Below are 23,004 nucleotides of genomic sequence, written 5' to 3'. Positions count from 1 at the left end.
CACACCCTTCAAACCGGAACACAGCAGCGCCTAACACTGCTGTTATTAGGTAGAAATAGGTGTGGCGGTGGTGCCGCCGGAGTCGAACCACAAAGGGTTCTACCACCTACCCTCTTTTTAGGTTTGATGAATGAACATATGAATGAACCAGTCAACTCACCCAATCTCGCCTGCTGAACAACAAGGTCCTCTTCAGCACCACCCAGAACTGCTTCAGCTCGGAGGTGGCGTATCGCCTCGGGGAGCCGTCGGTACCAAGAAGCGCTACTTCAGCGTTATCTTGCTTCTCTGTGTCCATTTGCACCACCAGAGGCTCTCCTGAGGAATGGAATAGATGAAAATGAAAACAACAATATTACAAATTAACGTGGCATCTCGAGTTCAATCCTCGGTAACACATCTAAAGGATTTTAAAAACGATGTTAAAAATTATTTTAAAAGATCTTAGATGTCTATTTTGTGTCCACGCCCATAGGCTAAGAACATCTAGATACTTGCGTACATCCATGTACGCTCATGTGTCCATATCTAAATTATTATTAGATCGCCAATAAAAATGTTTTCTAATTAATATGCTTAAAATAAAGTGTTTTCTTGCTATGGAATCTAATATATTCATATATATTTTTCTTCAGACATTCCTTCCCTAATTTAGTACATTTGATATTTTTAAGTTAGTTAGTCAATGTGGTCAGATGATAAATGGGCATCGGTTAAGGGAACTCCTCATTAATATACAGTACCGATATTGTGTTTAGACATTTTAACCATCGTATTAAATATTTACAATACCACGAATTCTAATGATAAACAATTTTAAATTTGGAAATGAAAATACAGTTAGACATTCAAGAATAATATTAGACAAAGAAGAAGAAAACAAAGTATTTCAATACAATGAATTACTCAGTGCCACAACAATGAGAGTCAAGGTTCAAAGACCAAGTAGACATATAGTGAAGTACATACACGTTTAACAAAGGAGGTTATTCTGACAGATGATCATATTTATTACTAGCAATTCGCGTGCGTCTTTGTTTGTATTTACATCATTATTTAAAGTTATTTTAAGAATAATGATGAGGTTTTTTTTACGAATTCAACAGTTAAAAATCAACACCATGAAGTTGGTCAGGACAAATTGCAAGTTATGCAGAAAGTTTTATTTTTTGTTGTGTGTGTCATATTATATTGTAGCAATCATTTTGTAATCACAATCATTAATTGTTCTGTAATAGTTTCACTACTTGCGCGAGTACATATTGATACATGAACTCTATTTTACATATCTATGTGAGTGCCCATGGCACCCACGACAATGGGTGTTCTTGTATTGACGTGTTACAGGCTATATTTATATACTACATAAAATTACTACTACGGTATTAAAAGCAAAGTGGCGCCAACATAACCTATCAAACCCATTAAGGTCACTAGAAAATACAAGGGCCATTCCACACTGTCTGGCTGAAGGAACCCTTCAGCCAAGTCAGCAAAATGATTACAGGGCAAAAGTATAGTAAGGACAGACCACATTCACGATACAGAACATTAGATCGCCAATCTGCGCATGTCACACTATCTGGGTTCAAAGGTGGCTAGCTAACTAGATAACTTCCTGTTTGCATAGCCGGGTTCGATAGATAAATAATATATTTATTATATTACATTTTATTAATAAATATTTTCCTACGTAACGTTTCACTTTACGATTGTAAAATTCAATTGTAAAACGTGAACAAGTAACATTCGAAATATTTATAAAATAAAAATTAAAACAGCACGATGGTATGTTCCAAGGCTTAGCAGAGTAGTGCCCAGCAGTGGAATGTAAAAAGAATTGCGACCATGTGGACAGCACCTCTACCATTACTAGTCGTTTCAACTGTAAATGTTGTATGAATAACTAATAAAACTTTTATACATTGGGGGGCTACCTATCTTGCTTGTCACACTTTTTCAAGGACATTTTTCCGCAATTTTAACAGATTTCGAAGCACTTTTACGGCCAAAATAGACATTATAATTATCACCTTTCACCTTAGCTGTTTTATTAGCAGCGTACTGCAGAATGCCGTTCTGCAAGTTGCTGGTCCCGTTGGCACCGTTGGGCACACATTGTCACTTTTTGGCGGTTTGTAGCGCTTATGATATGACCATTTTGATGCTTATGAAACCAAAAGACTATTCTTACCTTTCCCCTTAGCGATTTCGTTAGCAGCGTACTGCAGTATCCCGTTCTGCAATTTACTGGTCCCGTTGGCACCGTTTGGCACTCCGTCGCAGTTGTACTTCTCCTGCACGTGGCCGAGGTCGATGCTATTGTAGCACTTTACTTTATGTAGCACTTAGATCCGACGTTTGTTTTTAGTCAATGAAAGAAAAGACTTTTCTCACTTTTCCCCTGAGCGATTTCGTTAGCAGCATACTGCAATATCCCGTTCTGAAGGTTGCTGGTCCCCTTGGCACTGCTTTAGATTTTTGCGGTTTGTAGCACTTTTAATATTGACGTTTCTGACTTCAATAAAACCAAAGATTATTCTCACCTTTCCCCTTAGCGATTTCATTAGCAGCGTACTGCAATATCCCGTTTTGCAAGTTACTGGTCCCGTTGGCTCCGTTTGGCACTCCATCGCCGTTGTACTTCTCCTGCACTTGCGCGAGGTCGTTCTTGTTCCACTCGTTGGTCGCCTTAAGGGACGCGTCCATGTCCTTCTTATTGTTGAACTCCGCTGACTTCGGGAATGGCATGCCGTTTCTGAAAAATAAATTGACATTTGATTTTACGAATTAATAGTTTCCTAATTGTAACTGTTTGGATTGAGACCGCCAGTAAAAAGTCGTTGAGTATGGAGGTACAGAGTGAGAGAGGTGTGTGTCAAGTTTATATTTCATTCATTCATAGTTTTCACGCATTAAATTAATGTTTCCACCCAACTTATACTTAGAAATGGTGATACAATGACATCATAACCATAAACTAAGCTTGAGGTTGACCACACGTGCGTTGCTACCGTTAAGGACTGAGTCTGAAAGCCTGGTTTACGTATCTGCCTTACATACATACATTGTGACAGGCATACGAAGAAAGCATCTACGATGTTTAATCCCTTTGAAAATGTAGGAAAACAACTTAGGAAGGCTACACCTCGATCAAATTTTTCGTTATAACCTTAAAGCGAAGTCTACTAATCCACGCTTGGACATCATGAAATAAGATTGCCAACATAGACATTCTTAGTCTGTGAATAGTTTGATTATGGCCTCCACCCTACTCATGGAGAGATCTACCACCTTCGCGTTAAATCCAGATATATCCGCGACAAACGCACAAGATAATCCCTATCTATCATTGAGCTAATATAATATGCAACTCCCCTAACCTCTAACTCAGATAACATAATCGTGTTACGCATGCAACAATCTCATGATCGCATTTCATTCAGATATATCAGATACTTAGTTTTCTCTAATAGCTATGATATAAATAGGTAGGGATAAATAGGTAGCACTTGTCTTAGCTTAGTGGTTAAAAATCTGACCGTTCAATCGGGAGGGCCAAGGTTCGAATACCAGGCACCTCTAAGAACATAGACCTCAGATTTTTAAAATGTATATACGTATAAGAAATTAATGTTCACTTGCTTAAACGGTAAAGGAAAAAACATCATGAGGAAACATGCACACTTGCGTTCATAAAATAACATAATTCATCATCATCATATTATCTGGCCACTGCTACTCACATAGCTTAGCTACAACCATATTGGTCTGATGATCTTGTAAATTTTACATGAAAAAAATAAGATTTTTATTCTCATTTTGAGCGTTTTGTTGGAATCCATAGCATTTAACTGCTGCTACTATTTAAGGAATGTTTATTATGCTGATATTTATGGGCAATATAAGAAATTAGTTTATATCAAAAATATTTTTAAATATAAGGCTTTTAGTATCGTATTCTATTCTGAAAACCCATTCGTTTAAAACCCATATCATGGGGATACATAAAAATATTGGTGCGCTGGAGTTGGAGAGTATAGGATTTAAACTGAACTCAATCTAATGTAATCGTTTCTTGTCATACAAACGTGTATGCACCATTTTATCTGAATCATCATCATCATCATCATCATCATCAACCCATTATTGTCCCACTGGTGGGCAAGGGTCTCCTCTCAGAATGAGAAGGATTAGGCCATAGTCCACCGCACTGGCCAAGCGCATATTGGTGTGTAGTCACGATGTTTTCCTTCACTGTTTAGGCAAGTGATAAGTAATTTGTAATATGCACATAAAATTGAAAAATCAGAGGTGCCAGGCGTGCCTGCAATTTGAACCTCTGCCCCCTCGATTGACAGGTCGAGTTTCTTAACCACTAGACTATCACTGTTGTTTTATGTGAATTGGTTAGGATTAACTGCTTAAAACACAGTTACAAAATTGGACCAGCATACATACGAATTATCAAGGCAAGTCAAGAAATCTAACAATCCGTACACCCAAATACAATAGAAGAACACGTGAGGAAAATCTGTTAATAATTTTTACATATACATTTATATGCAATTAATTGTCCATTAGCTGACCTACAACCGACTTAACATATGCGATAACGACGCCTCATTACCTATTCCTACCGATAATATTATATTTGCCTTTGATAGGAATAAAGTGGTGCGTGGAGTATCATTTTATACTTTAAGTGTTACCAATAAGATGGCTAATTGTTTGAGTCGTAGCAGTTTCCTGTTGACTTCACTAATATTGTTGGTCTAATATGTTTGTGTTAGGCTTCTAACGTCAACGTATATTCCTATAAAGGTGCAAACCAGCATGCTATACATGTGGAGATCGAACCAGTGTGATCCAACCAGCTAGGTACTGCCGTCACACTTATTCCTAACGTCAACAGTTCTTGCATTTCGATGGAAGAGTGAGGATGCTGGCAAACACATCTATGATTAACTCGATATCTTAGTTCTTCAGCAGGGTAAGAACTCTTATATAAGTGTTAACCTGTCAAATTAGAAGACAGCACCACTTGACTATTGTTATAAGGCCATCGTTAATTATTACATTATTTGCCACATGGATGAAAAAAGTATCATATGGAAACATTTCAAAGAAATGGTGGTAGAGCCCTTTCTGGTTCGACTCCGGTAGCACCACCGCCACACCTATTGCTGCCTCATAACAGCAGTGTCAAAAGCTGATGTGTTCCTGGTTATAAAGCTGTGGGAAAGGAGACATATCTAGACCTCAGGTAGGGATATCTATATCTAATCCTAGCTGAGGTTGATTACAGATGTCCATGGGCGGCAGGAGCCACTTACCATCAGGTGGACTACATGCTCGTTTGCTACTGCTATATTATAAAAAAATGCTACAAACAAAGTATAATTCATACCTGATGTCGTGTTTCCCGTTGTCGATGGCGCGCACGAGCTTGCCGGTGTTGTCGCCGTACTCGCCGCACGACACCTCGATGATGAACGACGCCGGGTTGTGGTACGACGGACACTGCAGGCTCAGGCTGCCCAGCCACTCCACTGTAAAAAAACTTAACTTGTATAGTTATCGTGTTAACTGACAGTTTTTTTTTAATAAAACATTTCACAAAATAACTAAGAAGTATATCGCATTGATCGACATAGCCATATTAAAAAATAAATAAAAAAATTCAAAAAATGAGTTCCTTGAATTGTATTTTAAATTTAAAACTAACATTACAGCTAAGGACTGATGGAGGGAATTTCATCTACAACTCATAGTCACTTTGTTACTCACATTTCGTGATGGGGTTGAGAACCAATATCCACCCTCGGTTTATTTTCAAAATCTCATATATTTTACATTTAAACTCTGTAACTCTTAACCTTAATACATAAAATATTAAATGCCGCAACTTCGTGTAATGCGGTATGTGCTTTGTGAATGACTGCTCTTATACATTTACACATTCATTCATTCACATCTCGCTCTTGGCCAAGTAAATTATGTGGATTAATAGATAAAATATTTAAAATCTACTACTTATTTACATAAAAATAACATAAAAATTTAATTACATAAAAATAATAAAGTATGTTTACAAAACGCATGGCTTTGAGATAAATATCGCAATATATAAATATAATTTTAGCAATGTATATGTAAATAAATTTATCAATTTCGCAGTTCATGAACCGTTGGCATCAATATAAATACGCCGATATTAAAAAGATGCGTCTTTCCTTTTGATACGTTATCAATTCGTATTATTATTTAGCTGCACAAATGTGATTTGAATATTTCAATACAAAATGAAGTTAGTGATATTCTCCATTACATATTTTCATGTAAATATGAAGGTAATTATGGAAAATTCGCTTATACTTATTAAGAAAGAGCTCGTGAATTGTGATTTCTGGGTGGAACTTAAAATTATTCTCATTGGTCTAGTCTTGAACATATCGCCTCTTTTTGCCTACTACTGAATAGTACAATAAGGAAATTTAGACTAGTGAAACTGTCTTAAAATTATCAAATAACCACATACCTAGTCTCCCCGTGCTTCCCTGGTACACGCATTGCCCATCAGCCAACGTATACAGATGGTCGAACATCTCGAACAGCCTGGCCGACGGCTGGTGGATCGTGCAGATGATGGTCCTGCCACCTCGTGCCAGGGTCTTCAGGAGCGATATACACTGGAAGCAGGAGGAGCTATCCAGACCGGAGGTGGGCTCGTCGAAGAACATGATGGGCGGATTGTTCACCAACTCTAGGGCGATGGAGAGCCGCTTCTTCTGACCACCCGAGAGGTTTGACGTCATCGTCTTGTGGTGCTCTGACAGGCCCAGGGTTTCGAGGATCTCGTGGATCTGTAATGAAAGGGAAAAGCTTTGTGACCTTGGATGTGCGTGAAAATTGGTTTTCACAACGAATAGCCACCATACTTGTTATAATTGCTTTTTGGAGCAACAAACAAGCGCGCAGCGCTACCATCCATAAACATTTGTCTCCGAGTCTAAATAAACCGAATGTCCAACCTAAGGTCATTCTCAGATGGATTATCTCTAAACTAAAGTGGCTAATATGCAACAAGCATACAATAACTGTACATCAATTTTAAAAGGTATATAATATATATGTAGTATTGATGAAATCCATGCAACAATCCTACGCAACAGTCCTAGGCATTTACTAACTTGCAATGGAACTGTAAAATTATGGAGATCCTCCAGCCCAACGCTACAAGGTAAAACCGGTATCGAAGAAAAGAACATAAAAAGGGTAAGAGCCTATTGTATACATGATGTTCAAAGTATTCAAACTCACCACTTCCTCCTTATCCGCTCTGGTGGTGGCGCTGGGCAGCTTGAGTGCTGTCGCCACCGCCATGGCCTCTTCCACAGTCAGGTTGCCGTGGAGCTGGTTGTCTTGCATGATGTAGCAGGAGAGCTTGCGGAAGCTCGAGAGGTTCCGCTCCATGCCGTTCACTGTGATGCTGCCTTCCATGCCTGACGTCCTGGCGACAAGTTGGACTCGTTAGGTCAATAAATATGTCATTTTTCTCTATGATGTTAATGAAGCGAACGAATAGTCCATCTGATAATAAGCAATGACCATGGTGCTTTTTTTCAGTATTACTTCATATGATTGCTAATAATGCAGAAGTCCTTCTACATACAATAAAGTCCATCAGTAAAGGTCGGCCAGTTGTGTTGCTACCCCTGACTAATTTGGAACTCTTCGTGTGTTCTGTAGTAACACACTCTTCAAACAAGAACACAGCAACACTTAACGATTGCCAGCATTGTTTACATTTGGCGCCACATTTAATTCACGGAAGATTCTACCATCCCAAAGTCTGTATGTGTGTTTGTTTGTTTCTTTGTATCTACAAACTTGATAATATAAGATTTGATTTAATTATGTGTAATAATTCTCTATCCATACTTCAAGAAAATTATAGACTATAAATTAATTAACAAGATATAGATAATTTATTTTAATTTATGCAAAATTATGCTTATAACAAAATCTCCACGCTTGGTATATTTTTAATCAAGAACTAGTTTTAATAATTAAATTAAATTTTAAATAGGGTTAAGACAGAATAATTAATTGTAACATATATATTTATAATGTAACATACCGGAATATTTTTAATTTTGAAAAACAATCGACTACTTCACTTTTCTCATACATATTTAGGTATATACTTCAAAAAGGACAATAACAAAGATATTAAACCCCATAATGGTAAAAATATTTTGCTTAAATTAATAATTAATTTTGAATAAATTTGGATAATAAAAAACACATATATATCTCTTTTTAGAAAGAAAAAACTAATACTTATAATACAATGTAAATATTTACACTATATTATACATCAGGTACTATGAATTCGGTATTATTGAATGTTGATTAAAAAAATAATTTCCTTAAAAAGTTCTTAAAGCCGATTATTTCATGATACTTCACCAAGAAGACATTGACACAATTATATTTAAAAGTTGTAGAACCACTACGGTTGGACCGTACCACCGCTCTATATCTAGCGAAAAGGAGTTCTTGTACTTCATTAGAAAGGTTTGGATGTACGGCTGACTAACATAAATTAGTCCTCAAGAATGGCAATGCATCAGCGTTCGACTTCAGGTAGAACCTGGGATTCGAACCTTAGCCTTCGCGAATGGTAGGTCGAGTTTCAACCACTGACTATCATTGCTTTTTACCGCGCTTTTATTAGCTTGACTGGTATGTATGTATGTAACGGAATCTTTGAACTCGATTTTTACCCACTTCGAACGGTCCCATTATTTTAAAATTTTGAACAATTATCAAGAACCGAGGACACACATACACGGCTTTAATAATTTTATCCCATACTCCTCATCAGAATGCAAATGCGATTTTACCGTGTTTTTTAGTTTTTGAACTATAATAATTACATTCAAATTCAACATAAAATATATAAGAAGCAAACTTGGTAAAATTAAAGTGCAAAAATTGTCTATCGGAACGAAATCATTTCACGCATAGTTTTATATGTACCTAAATACATAGCACGAACGAATTGCAAGGCGACACGGAATCCTTAGTGCATGATTTATACGTATTTCTATATTTTTTACATTATTAGTTATAACAGACAATAAACGACAAGACAATAGCAACTTTGCTTACATAAATTAATATAATCACTGTCATTAGTAGTTGCATTTACAAGAAACCGTGTATTTATTTATATATGAATTGTGTGTAATCTTTCGTATTAGGCCCTTGCTTCGTATTAGGATTAACATGTCGTGTTTGACTGTGTCATGGAGTTTCTTTCGATTCTTCTCCATAACGAATCTCCATATCTCCATATCTTGTCAAAGAGCGTTATATATTAACATTCAAAAAAATGTGAGCCGTCACGGGACGCCTGGCAGATGTGAAACATCGACATTATTTTGTAAAAGTAATATGCAGAAAAGAACATATTGTGATAAGAACTAAATATGTCATAATGATAAAATAAAATATTACGATTTGTTTCCAGATAACGATGACTATTTATTGAATAAACATTTATTTTCATTAAATACAAAAAGTTACGAATTTATTTCAAATCGTGACTACTTAATTATCGCACAGTCGATTGCGCATGGCGACGCGTCGCCACACCGTACACACTACTGCATATATAGACTGTATATATATACCATCGTATAGCGTCACGGCATGCGTCGCCACGCCAGAAATCGATTTTACGTGCGGCTATAGATGTTTCACATCAAAAGAGTTCTGTAAAGAATCTACTTTGAATAAAATATTTTTGAATTGATTTGACAGGCATGGCTCGTATCTGCGCGGTCTCATTACAGTAGGTATACGTTCATACTTCATACACATTGTGAAGAACAATATTATTTTTATTTGCCACTGACCATGACTGACACGTACGATGCCTGTAGATATAAATGCAACAGCAAAGTAGAAAAAAGTTATATTTACCATCAATATATATATTTTTATTATTTAATAAATTTGTGTACACGAAAAAAAAAGATAACAATACAGAAGACATAGAAATGAAGTACAAAGGATTCCTTATTCCAAAATGGAATTTCTTCAGGCAACGCTGAGACAGGAATGTGCATACGAAAGCCAAAATTAGTGTGCCTAGTTTTGCTAGAGTTTTACTAGTTTTAATGTTTACTACACTCATAGCCGTATATCAGTATTTCCTGCATCGTGGTTGTCATATGAACACAGACAAATGGTCATTGGACACAAACACAAACTCGTACATACATTCCCAGAACAGAAATCTAAATTCAACATTCAAATATCCAGCGGCTCGAGGCTCGAATCCGGAACCCTATACATGACAAACAGTATGGACCACACGGGTCATCGGATCCCCGTTTGTATTCATATGTATTTGATACTCGTATCTAAACTTCTAATGAGCCAATTGTGCCAAATCGAAATTAAATAATCACACTGTCGCATATTTAAAATGCTTGACTATGTTTCCTACATTAGAAATTACTGAATGGGCTATAAAATTACGGCGATTCACACCAATAGACAAACCAATAAGGCAAAATTAATCTTTCCTAATGGACATTGTGAATTATATATTAATTATTTTCACTGCCTATTAATTGTTAACGACTGGGTATACTTTTTCCTGTCCAGATTTTACTAAAATATCAGTAACAAAACGCTGCCACTGTGTTATCTGGATAAACTAGTAGGGATCGGATGGCGTGTTGTTCTATTCTACCATTCAAAATAAAAATACTTTACGTATTGTTTTAGGAGATACCGCTTAAATCTTAACTTATCTCAACGCATATATTCTAGGTTCTCATTCAAGGATCTTTTCTAAGACTCATCAGGTCATCTGATAGTAAGTTGTCACTGCGCTCATAGACAGTAAATAGACCTCAATAGGATTGGAGTCGTACATGAGATCGACCGCAGACGCGTTGCTATCCCTGAGAACTAAGTTGAAACACCTCATGCAAGTGTATCTACCTTAACTCTCTAAGTCTCCACCCCATAAGCCAATATAATACTGCTGTTATAACACAGAAACAGGCGATTCTGCCTTAGCAATCAAACAAGGACAAATGTTACCACCTAAATAAAACCATCAACGGAGAAAATCAGCTCATCCCTATGTACCTAAAAATCATTACTGTGTGTAAATCTCACACAAAATCGCCTATATACGAACGGCAAGCAGATCAGGATTGCCGTAATGTGGTAATTAAAAACTCGTTTCATTTGCAAGCCGCCATCGCGGCAAGGACGTTACGTTTCATATGTTCCGCAATACAAGAAATAACTTCGTTTTTTATTTTTTTAAGCATAACGTCAGAATTAACTACGCTTACTTCCTCGAAGTAACGAAACACGTTAATTTTTAAATTACTTTGAATATAATATGGCCCCTGATATTTCCTTCTTTAATCATTTTATTTCTCGTGAGTTCAATTAATTAAATGACACGACAGGAAATGGTTATTTCCGATAAACGCTTTTCGTTTTTAAACAAAGAGACATTCTTAAATAAAATTACTTTTAATGAGTTCTTACAACTTGTATCATTTACGTGTGAAAGGTTAAGGTTAAAGAAGATCGGGCCCAGGAACGGACCTTGTGAGACACCCTTATCTTATAAATAACATTTAAATAATGAGGGCTGAAGAAAGGTTAATGAAATGATTGTTTCGGTTTTAATGTAAAATTTGCATTAATAGGAAACCACAGAAGTTAATATTAAAAACGATATGTTCTGTAAATGTATACATTGACCGTAACCTGTAGCGTGTCTTAGTTCTAAAAAATAATATTTCTCCACACTTGTTACCTTGACTATAAGAGGTTCTGCGACCAATCTAGAAAATACCACTAATATTTTCTACTATTCCGCTGTTAATATTGATAGTTTGTTTACATTTACATGAAAAGCTATAAACCATTTGAGTATAGTCCCCATTTAAATGTAATCAATATTGTTTCAACTATACATTACTAGCTGACCCAGCAAACTTTGTACCGCCTCAAAATCTATTTATCAAATATATTTCATATAAAATATAGCCTATGTTACTCGTGGATAATGTAGCTTTCGAATGGTGAAATAATTTTTAAAATCGGTCCAGTAGTTTTTGAGCCTATTCATTACAACCAAACAAACAAACAAAGTTTTCCTCTTTATAATATTAGTGTAGACAATATTGTTTTACTGAATTAGTGCGAACAAGGATATCCAAAATCTTAAGAGGGAATTTTGAGTTTTGGCTTCTTGTCTATAAATAAACAAAATTCACGCTAAAGTCGAGGCAATTATATGAAAATCGTAGATGATAATACAATTTTGTTAATACATATGTATGTATATCTCTCATTCAAATTAAGCTCACAGCCACGAAAACATAAATTTGAAATTTTTAAATATGTTATTTTATTTTTATTATTATTTTTATTTTACCTATTTTCTTTTTTACTAACTTTCGTAATTCTATTCCATTCCATTAACACAATGCACAGTTTATAGCTAATTAAGCACTTAAAGTCATTACGATGATCGTCATATTGCTGTACTTTGACCCTTATTATAAACAGAATTTGAACAATTACCTAACAAATAGACAGACATTTATTCCATAAGCTAAAGCTAAAGTGAAACGTACAAAACACTACAATATTAGCATGTAGCTTAAGAATTGTCCGTAATGTTGTAAAAAGCGTAAAATCTACTACTGTGGGTGATTATATGGCATAACCTACTAATTCTGATAGAAAGCCACGCTTAACAGTACAATCAGTAGTCGATTGCTGGAGATGGTAATAATATAGATGCTCAATAATATACTACATATTTTTATTAAAGTGAAATAGCAAACGAGTATGTCCAAGTAAAGTGCACTTGATAATATTCAGTGAAACATCTATACTAATAATCAAGTCCCCATTTGATTATTAGACTCCTATCTGAAGTCGACGTAAATGCGTTACTAATGTTACTATCCCTGAGTACTAAGGTGGGCAGTCTCTACCTAGTAGTCTCTACCCTACCAGAACTTTCAAACCAGAACACAACAACTATAAGATACACTGCTATTATAAGACAGATATAGGTGTGACGGTTATGCTTTCTCTCGTACCAGATTGTATACTACCTATAAACATAATTACTAGATTAATGAGCATACCAGAATAAATAATTTATTGCGTATAATGTGATAATTGGCAAAAAATAATTATGGTTGCAAAACAAGACATGCACGACTATGCAGCCTTTACCACCGGTAATGATGAAAAATGATATGCATTTTATTTCATAAATTCTTATTTATTTCTTAAACTTTACAAAACATACAAAAAAATTACAAGGACGTAAAATAATGCTTTTTTTTCTGGATTTTTGCTAAAAAAAAATGTGCTTCTGTGTGCAATGAAGGGTCAAAAAGCCGCGGCTTGGGTCGACCGTAACCGATGTACAAAGACAAGCAACGTTGAGTGCGATAAGGAATTGTATAGGTAAAATTGAAACCTGGTATTCGATCAATTTTGTGTGCTTTCGTTCTTAGGCATTTAAGTCGTTGATCCCGGTTTCGGTTATTGAAAAGCAGCCATTATACCTTGTCGAAATCGGCTTGAAAACATCAGAATCTTTTTTTCTATGACGTCAGTATATTTTTTACCAATCCGTAGCCATATAGCGAAATCGTGTACGCTCTAAACCTTGCCAACATTGAAAAAACTTATACCCAACAATAAAGTTTATATTGTTACCTTGCAATTAATGGAATAGATTAAATTAGCTAGGTACATTAGATCGGCTAAAAGCTTAAAGAATCTTAATTTTGGAGGACACCATTCAAAAAAATAACCATGTATGAGGATCAACAATCATGTAAGTTGGTGTAGCGCAGAACAATCAAACAATAATTTGAATCTGAATTATGCCTAATTCATACATATAATAGAACAAAATTGTGGAAACATGTGCAATTTTCAGCAAAAACTTTAGCCACAAACCAGCGAAGCATATAGCCGCACATTCTGAAGTTAAAATAAATTCCATGATAAGAATTTGCGTTTATAACTTTAAATAATATCTCTTTAAATTTGTCTTCACGAATTTAAATCTAAGAAACATAGGAAAAACAGCACATTAAAAAGTATACCCGAAATTAACATCATTCTAAATGTTACAGTTTAAAAAGTCCTGGGTAATAAAATTTTTATTGGTCTTTTGGCTCTAATACCGGTCGGATCGTCCTTGTTTGCTATTGATGTATTTTGCTTAGATATACAGGCGAAATGGTTCATCAATTCAATTCAATGCCAATTCATCTTAAATTATTTAAGAGGTTTGCCAGTAAACGGTCAACTAAGCTTTGTCGAACAGTTTCATCATTACAAATTCTGTCGATTTTATTATAATGATAATTGTCTTAAAGCCCAATTAGCCTGCATTAAAAGCCTAACAATAAACACTAAAATGAAAACCTCTTAAAGACATGGATATTCAACAATCACATTGAAATTAAAAAACTTTGTCATTGATTAATCCATGACATCATGAAAGTAACCAACCATCCAGTACCAAATTCAACGTTCATTCATGCCGTCATAAAAATCACCGCTCGTAACTGAATGTGGGCAGGACATATTGCTCGAGAGTGACAGCAGATGGAACGAAGCAATTACCGTGTGACAGCAGACCATTTTATTGTACACTATAGGACCAGGATAACCAATGTTCTGGTGTGTTAGGGAAACATATAACGATTTGTAGACAACGTGCCTGAACAACGTGTATGAAAGAGGTCTAAAATCATTTAGCTTTCTAGTTAGAAGATATATTAGGCTGTAATAATACATTAGGTGACTACTTTGTTTATAGTACCACATATAGCAAAAGGAATTAAAATTTACATCATAATACTTTTAGTATTTGTTCCTGTTTAATGTTAGTTGAATCTTGGAGTAGTCACCAGATCGTCAGAAACTGACGAAACCCGTATTGATAACAAAAAAACATTCAATGATGCGTATTCTACTATAAAACAACCATGACATTATGTTTAAGTTATAAACGTACAAACAACAGTCACGACAATGACACAAATATCAGTGACGACAAGGAAAAAATCCTATACGGTTGGACACAGTACGTTATTTTATAATTGCCCACGATTAGTGTGCGTAGCAAGCGTATAGCAAAAAAAATCTAACTCTATGATACCAAGATACAATAAAATGTTATTGTTTTTTTTATGTTCCTCTATTATATCTTCCTCTGTTATTATTTAGTAAACTTTGGTAACTAAAGTTTGAAAACGTTATTTTCTCAAGAAGAGTAGTTGGATTTCACTGATATATGAAAAAAATGTTATGCATTAAAAGGAGCCTATTTGTTTACTTCGTAAAATAAGTATACCCTTTAGATTTTTTCTCATAAGGCAAAAATAAATTGGTTGAAAATCATTCTTCAAAATTTGCGCCACTTAACATTTAAAACATATTACATTACATATGTATATTTGTTTCTGTTTGCACCTAGCGAACAGTAAGAGATAGAACTAGTCGATGCTCCTAATATAAACATTATGAATTATGAAATGATCAACAAGCTCTCTCTGGCCAAAGCCAAACACGTTACGTTAGAGACATAGAGTAAGTAACAAAATAAACTCCTAATACAGTATGTAATCTGGTATCACATCAGTCAAATCAGAGCGAGATCACAGATAAATGGATACTTATAAATAAAAATATTATAATTATTCCTCATATTTTAAGGCAGCACCAATAAGATCAGAAGGCCAAAGCCGAAGAAACTAGAAAGCTTATCAATCCCAAATCAGCCTAAGAAGTAAACTAACTTTTTAGTATTTCAATAATACTGTCCTCAAAACAGGAAAATAATTGCTTTTATTTAAAAATATATTGTGATAGGATAGGATAACTCTTATCTAATTTCAGCACGAATGATTGCAAATACACATGACTATTAAAAACAAGCATTTTGCAAGCGACCTCGGGTACTCTATCATTATACATACTTCAAACATCGTTTTTGATAACATTGGACCTGGGAAAAAATGGAACAAAGGTTGATGTGCACAATAACAATGACATATACCTACACAATTACAATGTAATTGTACTATAATATATGCCAGAATTTTACATGCACTGTCGTCTTTTTAGATATATGGGTTAAAAGATTAATAAAATAAGGGCAAATGTTTACGAATTAACTCCTAACACATAAGTAAGCCTTACTTTTTTGAAAGACAAAAAGACAGAAATTGTATAGAATGGGAAGTTTTTGTAACCTATATTTTGTAAGCACTTCAGAAAGATCGAAGAGCGTTTGGTACTATACCGACTCCCAGAAGAGACAATCTGATATCTTTTAAAGGGAATTTGAGTAAACCCCAGAAAAAAGGTAACAGTGTAGATGACTAAAATAGATCTTCAACTACTGCCATCGTTGAAGAAGTAATTAGTCATTGAGTATGGCCAATGGTAATATTTTATTAGATTTCAAGACTGCAGTTTACATTGCTCGCATAACCCAGTTTCAATTAACGTATTGATAACAAGGATCCGGTTCTATAGTTCATTTACGATTATACAAGGTAGGCAATAATAGTAATTGTTACGAAAATTGAAAGCACATTTGACAATACTAATACATTAATTAGTGCAGAGAAGCATTTAAAAAAGAAATAAATTCCGAGATGATCGCAATTCCACCTATGATCAAATTATAAGATTGTTGGTTTTTAAAATAATTAAAAATATTTCATTTCCTAGTCGATATACAGAAATCAATGATTTTAGACTAGGAAGCTGAAGCAAATAACATATTCATATATTTTCAACAATTTAAAATAGAAACAATGGTAAATTCACGGAGCAAATTGTATTCAAAATGAATCTTCTTATGTAGGTCAAAGTTTAGTGAGCCATACAAGGCAACTAACAACAATAACTATAAAAAATCAAAACATGCCAATGAACTAAGATCACCCCAGAGAGATAAACAGCATGGCCAACCGTTAGCAAACTGTCTGCGAAAAGGGGCTTTATATTTTGCACAATTATAAATGTAAAGATATATCAAGAATCTTAATCAAAAACTATTGTTTCAAGAACCAAATGATACTATCATCATAAATACATTAACTTTAGCGATATAACTAGCAGGTTCCAAAATACATATCAATATAATTACATAGTACGTAGACCCAGTAACCAACAGGTAGTATTTTTCCCGTAAAGTTTTAGTTTCTACTTTAAAATTTGAATTTATACTTTTTGCTAATCTAAATTTAGTTATCACTCCTGAGGTCGAGATTCAGGATCACAGAGTGCTATATCCAGTTGTAACATTGGTTGACATCAAAAGTCATTTATTACAAAAACAATGATTATATTTAAAAACATATTTTAAGTAAACCAATACAACACATTAAATTATGTGAATATCTAAAAGAATTCCAATATCCACAATTTCAACTTGGAAACAAACGTTAGTTTATGAAAGCATTATATATGTCGACATATTTATAAACTGCGAAATGCAGCAATGCTTCTCTTCATACCATTCACATTCTTGAGAGTAATAAAGCTCTTGTTAATTATTATTGTCAACAAACAAATTACGGTGTTTGTTTGAGGAATACCGACGCAAATTGCAGCAACACCGTATGTTTGTGTTTCGTGGCGTAAAACCACACCGGCATATTTAGCATGGAATAGTAATTTTCGCAACGCACTTCACGAGTCGCGGTGTAGAGATCTTGCTTTCGAGATTTAGAACAACATTTCAAACTATGTTTACATCTTACAACTACAATCATTACAAGCGAATACTAATGTAGGAAGCAATGGATGAGATAGCAGACATTTTTGAAATACGGCCAACAGTCTTTTTGGAATTGGATTTTAGTCCATGGAAATAGCAAAAAAGAGCGCGGTGGCAGAATTATTATATTGTTAGCAACGAAAGTTTACTAAGTAGATAACGTGAATATTATCGGACAAGTATTGAGTAAGTCGTTGATTTATAATCGATAAAGAATTTTGACACCGGATACGCTAGGACCGAATTTAATCACGTTTATACTGTCCTACGTAGATACAATTTCGTTCTTATCAATTCAACCTTGCTGTGTAATCCTATCGGTGAAACAAGAACAAATTTAAATGAAAAACATTATTAGAATGCTTAAATTTTATCTTGTATTAGAATGCTATAATTCTAAATTGTATTGAATAACAGGATTATCATTATTCAATTTTTACGATTCCTCTACAAAATAGAACATAAATATCCTTACAAATATCATACTTTTGACATTGGATAAGCTAAAACCTAGACTAACAAGCGGTAATGCAAAAATGTAAAGAAACGAAACTATACCACGAAAAAGTAAAATGATGTACGCGGCATTACTTTATTGTCAAATGAAGAGAAAGCAACCCAAAACTATGTCACAATAGCGGCCACGGAGTAAACTGAACTTTTCTATCGCAATTACATTCGTGTGCGTAGTCACGATTACTGCAAAATGCGCTTGTGTATACGATAACATTATGTTATTTCAAAACATAACACGTAATACAATATTAAGTACTAACACTGCCTATGTACTTATATGTTTTATTTTACTTCTAGTTACTATAATTTTGCTTTAACGGGAAAAAAATTAAGTATGTCTTTGACATTTTTATACAATCTGGTATGACATTGACATTAAATCTTGATAAGGCTTTTGGCCCTTTTTAAATTTATGTCCAATTTAAATTAAAACCGTCATTGACATATCGTGTTTGCCCTTTATTTCCAATGTTAATTCGCTGGATAATTACCACGTAACCTCCGTTGGTTCACTACCATTATGTTTGCCTAAACATAAGCGTTTAATAGGAATAACTTGTATGGCGTGTTACAAGGTAGTGTATTAGAGCCACTTACTTATATCCTGTTAGGATGTTGAGCAGTGTGGATTTTCCTGCGCCGGACGGGCCCATTATGGCCGTCAGCTCGCCAGATCGCAGCCTCCCAGAGACTGATTTGAGTATCATCTTCACATCTAGTAAGAAAAATAGTCAATTAAAGATCATGCTGCAAAAAAATTAAGATTTCGTTGTAGCTGCGGATAACCCACTCTTGAAATTTGTATACTTTATCATACGACATTTTAGAATTCATCTTTCGCAATTCATATTAGTATTTATGCATAACGAAATGTGGTTACACAATCGCTGAATAAATTACCATCATCATCAACCCATTTCTGACGCACTGGAAAGTGACTTCATTCAAAGTTAGTAGATTTAGATCATAATCCACAACACTTGCTAACTAGGGATTGGTAGGCTTCACATATCTTGGAGAATTTTATCACGACTTCATGCATTTGTATTCTGACGATATTTTTCTACAGCTGACCCAAAGTGTGGAAGGTCGAAACGCGAAATTCGCACAACTAAACTATCACTGCTTTATTCGCATATTTAAATCTTCATATTAATAATGATTTAGTCACAATCATAGGTCAAATTCCATTTCCTCTGGGAGTAAATACTTATTATAAAATATGTCATGAGTAATACGCGTGAATGTTTATACCAAACATGAGTGATTATTGCAAAACGAATGCCTGACTATTTCGAACGCATCGTGCGTTGCTGTATTCAGGCCAGAGAAGGTGCTAGTTCATTAGTTCTTTAAACCAGTATTTTCCATTAAATTACAATTTGGTTTGGGAAGAGTACGAAATATATTGTTTATAAAAATAATCACCTCGGCATACTTCGTTATCTGCAATTTTATTTCACTACATAAAAATAGATAGTTATATGATCCATTATATTAAAATGTTTATTTATCAAATGTATAGAAAAGAAATCTGTCAAATAAATTAAGCTTCATGAATAATTTTGCTACATTTTCAATAAAATTCTATGCATATTGAAAATGATCAAAATTGCATGATCATCATTTTTTGTGCATTCAGTCATTCTAAGAGTCAACAATACTGGAAATAAAAGGGTAATAAATATGGTATAACAACAAAAAATATTAAGCAAATTTGATTAAATTAAATGAATATTCGAGCAACAACAAAAAAGGTACTTTTGTTGTATACCGAGTAAAGTAACATAAAGAATAATTAAAATCAAGTTTAAGCCGGTTTCACCGGATTGATGTACCTACATGTGAATATATTATGACGTGATACGCGGATGCCTCAAGTGTGTTGAATAATATTAGGTTGTTTTTATAAAATTGAAGCAGCGAACGGGCATGCAATGTTCAGCATCGCTGGTGGACATTTGCAACAACTCCAAATAGGATTGGGGTCCCATCTGAAATAAACCACAGATGTATTGCTAATCTTGAGAGCTAAGTTTAAGATTGTAGAACCTTTTTCTGGTCGACAACAATGAATCTACTCCATCTATTGGTAAGCACATTCTAAAGCAGGTGTGCAGGTAGTTTTTATAGAAAAAAAAATCAGCTTGGGTAAAACAGATAAACAGAAAATATTAAGGAAAATTGCCCGTTTATAAAATGTCCCTCATTATCAATAATGTCATTTCGTTTATCTTCGGTGTTGATAGCACAGCGAAATAAAACATAATAGTTTTAAACTGGTGCACTAAATTCAAGAACTCTTCTATTATTTCTCCTATATTAATATGTGTTAAAACATCTTGGTCAAATAGGTTCTAGTCTAAGTCCTACTATGTTACACATATTTTCAATTCCTGCGAATAGTTGATGTCGCGAAGAGAAGTTATTATTATTTCACAACTAATTATACCAGACGGAATGATAGTCTCGATAAGCACAACCTCGCTTTATCATAATGATTAAAGTATTAATAAAAGTTATTTCATAATCATATTTTTAAGTACACCGGTTGGCTTCGCAATTTTAAATGTTACAAACAGTGGCAGGTTGCCGATTTAAGTAAGTATGAAAAGAGTTGCATCTTCTAAAGCAAAATATGTGTTATCCATTTAATCTATACATAATTTTGGAATTGCACTGTTCACAATACCATTCAACCAGGATATTTTCTCGAGTTGTTTTAAAAGAAACAGAGAATTCGTCATGGGTCAATCCCGAAAATAGTTACCACCAAGAACAATAGCTGTTACCAACAGCCCAATAACGCAACGGGATTACCACAGAAGGATTACTTACACACTTTATAAATAAGGAAGAAATATGGACGTATATACGAACTATAAGACCACCTGATCAATGAAGATCGCTGATAGCAGGAATGATATTTACAAAGCTTACTAAGGCGATAGAAAATGCTCAGAGGCACATGATGAGTATTCTACAAAGACAGAACATGTTGCCGCACCGGGTTCTTTAAAAACCTTACTATAGGTAAATCAGAAAGGTTATTCAGATATGCATACAAAATCCGAAGAGTCATTGTGCCTTAATACTGTTATTCAAATACGACAAAACAAAAGATGCGCCCTTACACCAGAACATGGCAGTTTGCCAACTGAATAATATTGGCAGCCTTAATTGGTATTGAAAGGAATCGTACACATTTTTCCTTGCATTATATGTAGATTATAAGATATCATCTTTTCCTACGTCATGAAATTGCTTTTTAATCGTAGCTTTTTACTGCAAAGACGACAGAAAAACTGATGACGCAGAAGTGTGTCATACTTTCTTTTCTATGGTCATACTCAAATTACAAGCAAGCATTTTTAAACCGTATTCAAATTACAGTCATGCTCATTAAAATTTACTGAGCTTATAAATCAAGTAATGTTTTAATTTAACAATATTTAGGTTTTATTTAACATTTTTGTTTTATTGATCGTCACATAAATCATAATGGTCAAATGTGAAGTCTGCGGAAAATACAAAATAATTCAGGAAAATCCATTCCTCGTCGATTGGGTGGCATCATGGCCTCTGCCTGAGTGTTTAATTATCTTGGAAACGTTTGATTCCAATTATGTGGCGTCGTTCACTTAATTGCATATTACGAATAGTGATCAGTCAGTCAGTTAAGCTGTCACAACACTTACAACACCGGATGAAGAAACTAGTATAATTGCAAAAAAAAACACTTTACGAACAATTGACATTGTACATGTCGCTATAATGTATGAAGTAACAAATTAAATGATTATGAGGTAAAGACAGGATAGCAACAATGGATATGAGTGCAAAGTGCAGTAACGACGAAACTGACTGAGTCTATTATAAGGTTTTAATTAGTAATGATTTTCTCAGTTTATAAACCATTCAGCTCAATGCACTGTTTCCGAATTACTATAGGTATTATAAATTTTATGTGTGTCAGTGACATGTAAATTTGTTAAACACATAATTTTACGTTTTACGGTACGTACAAAATTTTATCAATCAAAGCAGCATTATTAGTAGATGATAGATGCTTCTACCGTGAACAAGTAAATGTGTAAGGTGAACAATTTTAAGATATAAAAACAATTTTATTAATATTCTGTTGACATAAACCATAATAGGATAATGAAAAAGAAGCTAGTCTTGTAAATAATTAGGAGTATGTAAAATACAATCATCTACATTGCAACGTTTTAGGACACAAACAAAACGCACACCTCTATACGAAGCGGGATTTGCCAAATAAATTAACACATACAAGTGTTAATGGCCTCGGACTTCTTATTTATAATACGACGACAAAAGATACTAAATTTTGGCTGATTTCTTTTATTATACAATACTGCTATTTAACATCAATGCGCGAAATGGAACATTTGTTTGTACTCAAATAAATTTACATAGACACTGCTTTAATTTGCTTTTTTATTTATTATCAAAAATACGAATTCTACTATAATGTGAATACGTATACTACTTAAATAAAGAACCACGGGATGCGTCACCAAATTCCAGTCAAACGCACGCAGTAATGTACTTACATTTACATAATGAGCATA

The 23,004-nt window shown here is 34.2% G+C and overlaps 1 protein-coding gene across 3 annotated transcripts in view; it reads right to left on the bottom strand.

The window, feature by feature from the left end:
* LOC140749966 (ATP-binding cassette subfamily G member 4) overlaps positions 1–23,004 on the bottom strand; it is a 46,620-nt gene that overhangs the window by 5,646 nt on the left and 17,970 nt on the right. For all 3 annotated transcript variants that reach the window (XM_073083238.1, XM_073083239.1, XM_073083237.1), the window contains 6 exons: positions 19,004–19,121; positions 7,324–7,513; positions 6,542–6,866; positions 5,411–5,552; positions 2,547–2,758; positions 161–318 (listed from right to left, as the gene is read on the bottom strand). In XM_073083238.1, the coding sequence (XP_072939339.1) occupies positions 161–318; positions 2,547–2,758; positions 5,411–5,552; positions 6,542–6,866; positions 7,324–7,513; positions 19,004–19,121 (1,145 nt within the window). The remainder of the gene's footprint in view (positions 1–160; positions 319–2,546; positions 2,759–5,410; positions 5,553–6,541; positions 6,867–7,323; positions 7,514–19,003; positions 19,122–23,004) is intronic.

This window comes from Epargyreus clarus, unplaced genomic scaffold (assembly GCF_041222505.1).
Source record: "Epargyreus clarus isolate Ecla_fem2 unplaced genomic scaffold, WU_Ecla_fem_2.2 ptg000018l, whole genome shotgun sequence".
NCBI classification, from domain to species: Eukaryota; Metazoa; Arthropoda; class Insecta; order Lepidoptera; family Hesperiidae; genus Epargyreus; species Epargyreus clarus.
Note: the sequence above shows the minus strand (reverse complement) of the source record. Positions and strands in the feature narration are given on the sequence as shown.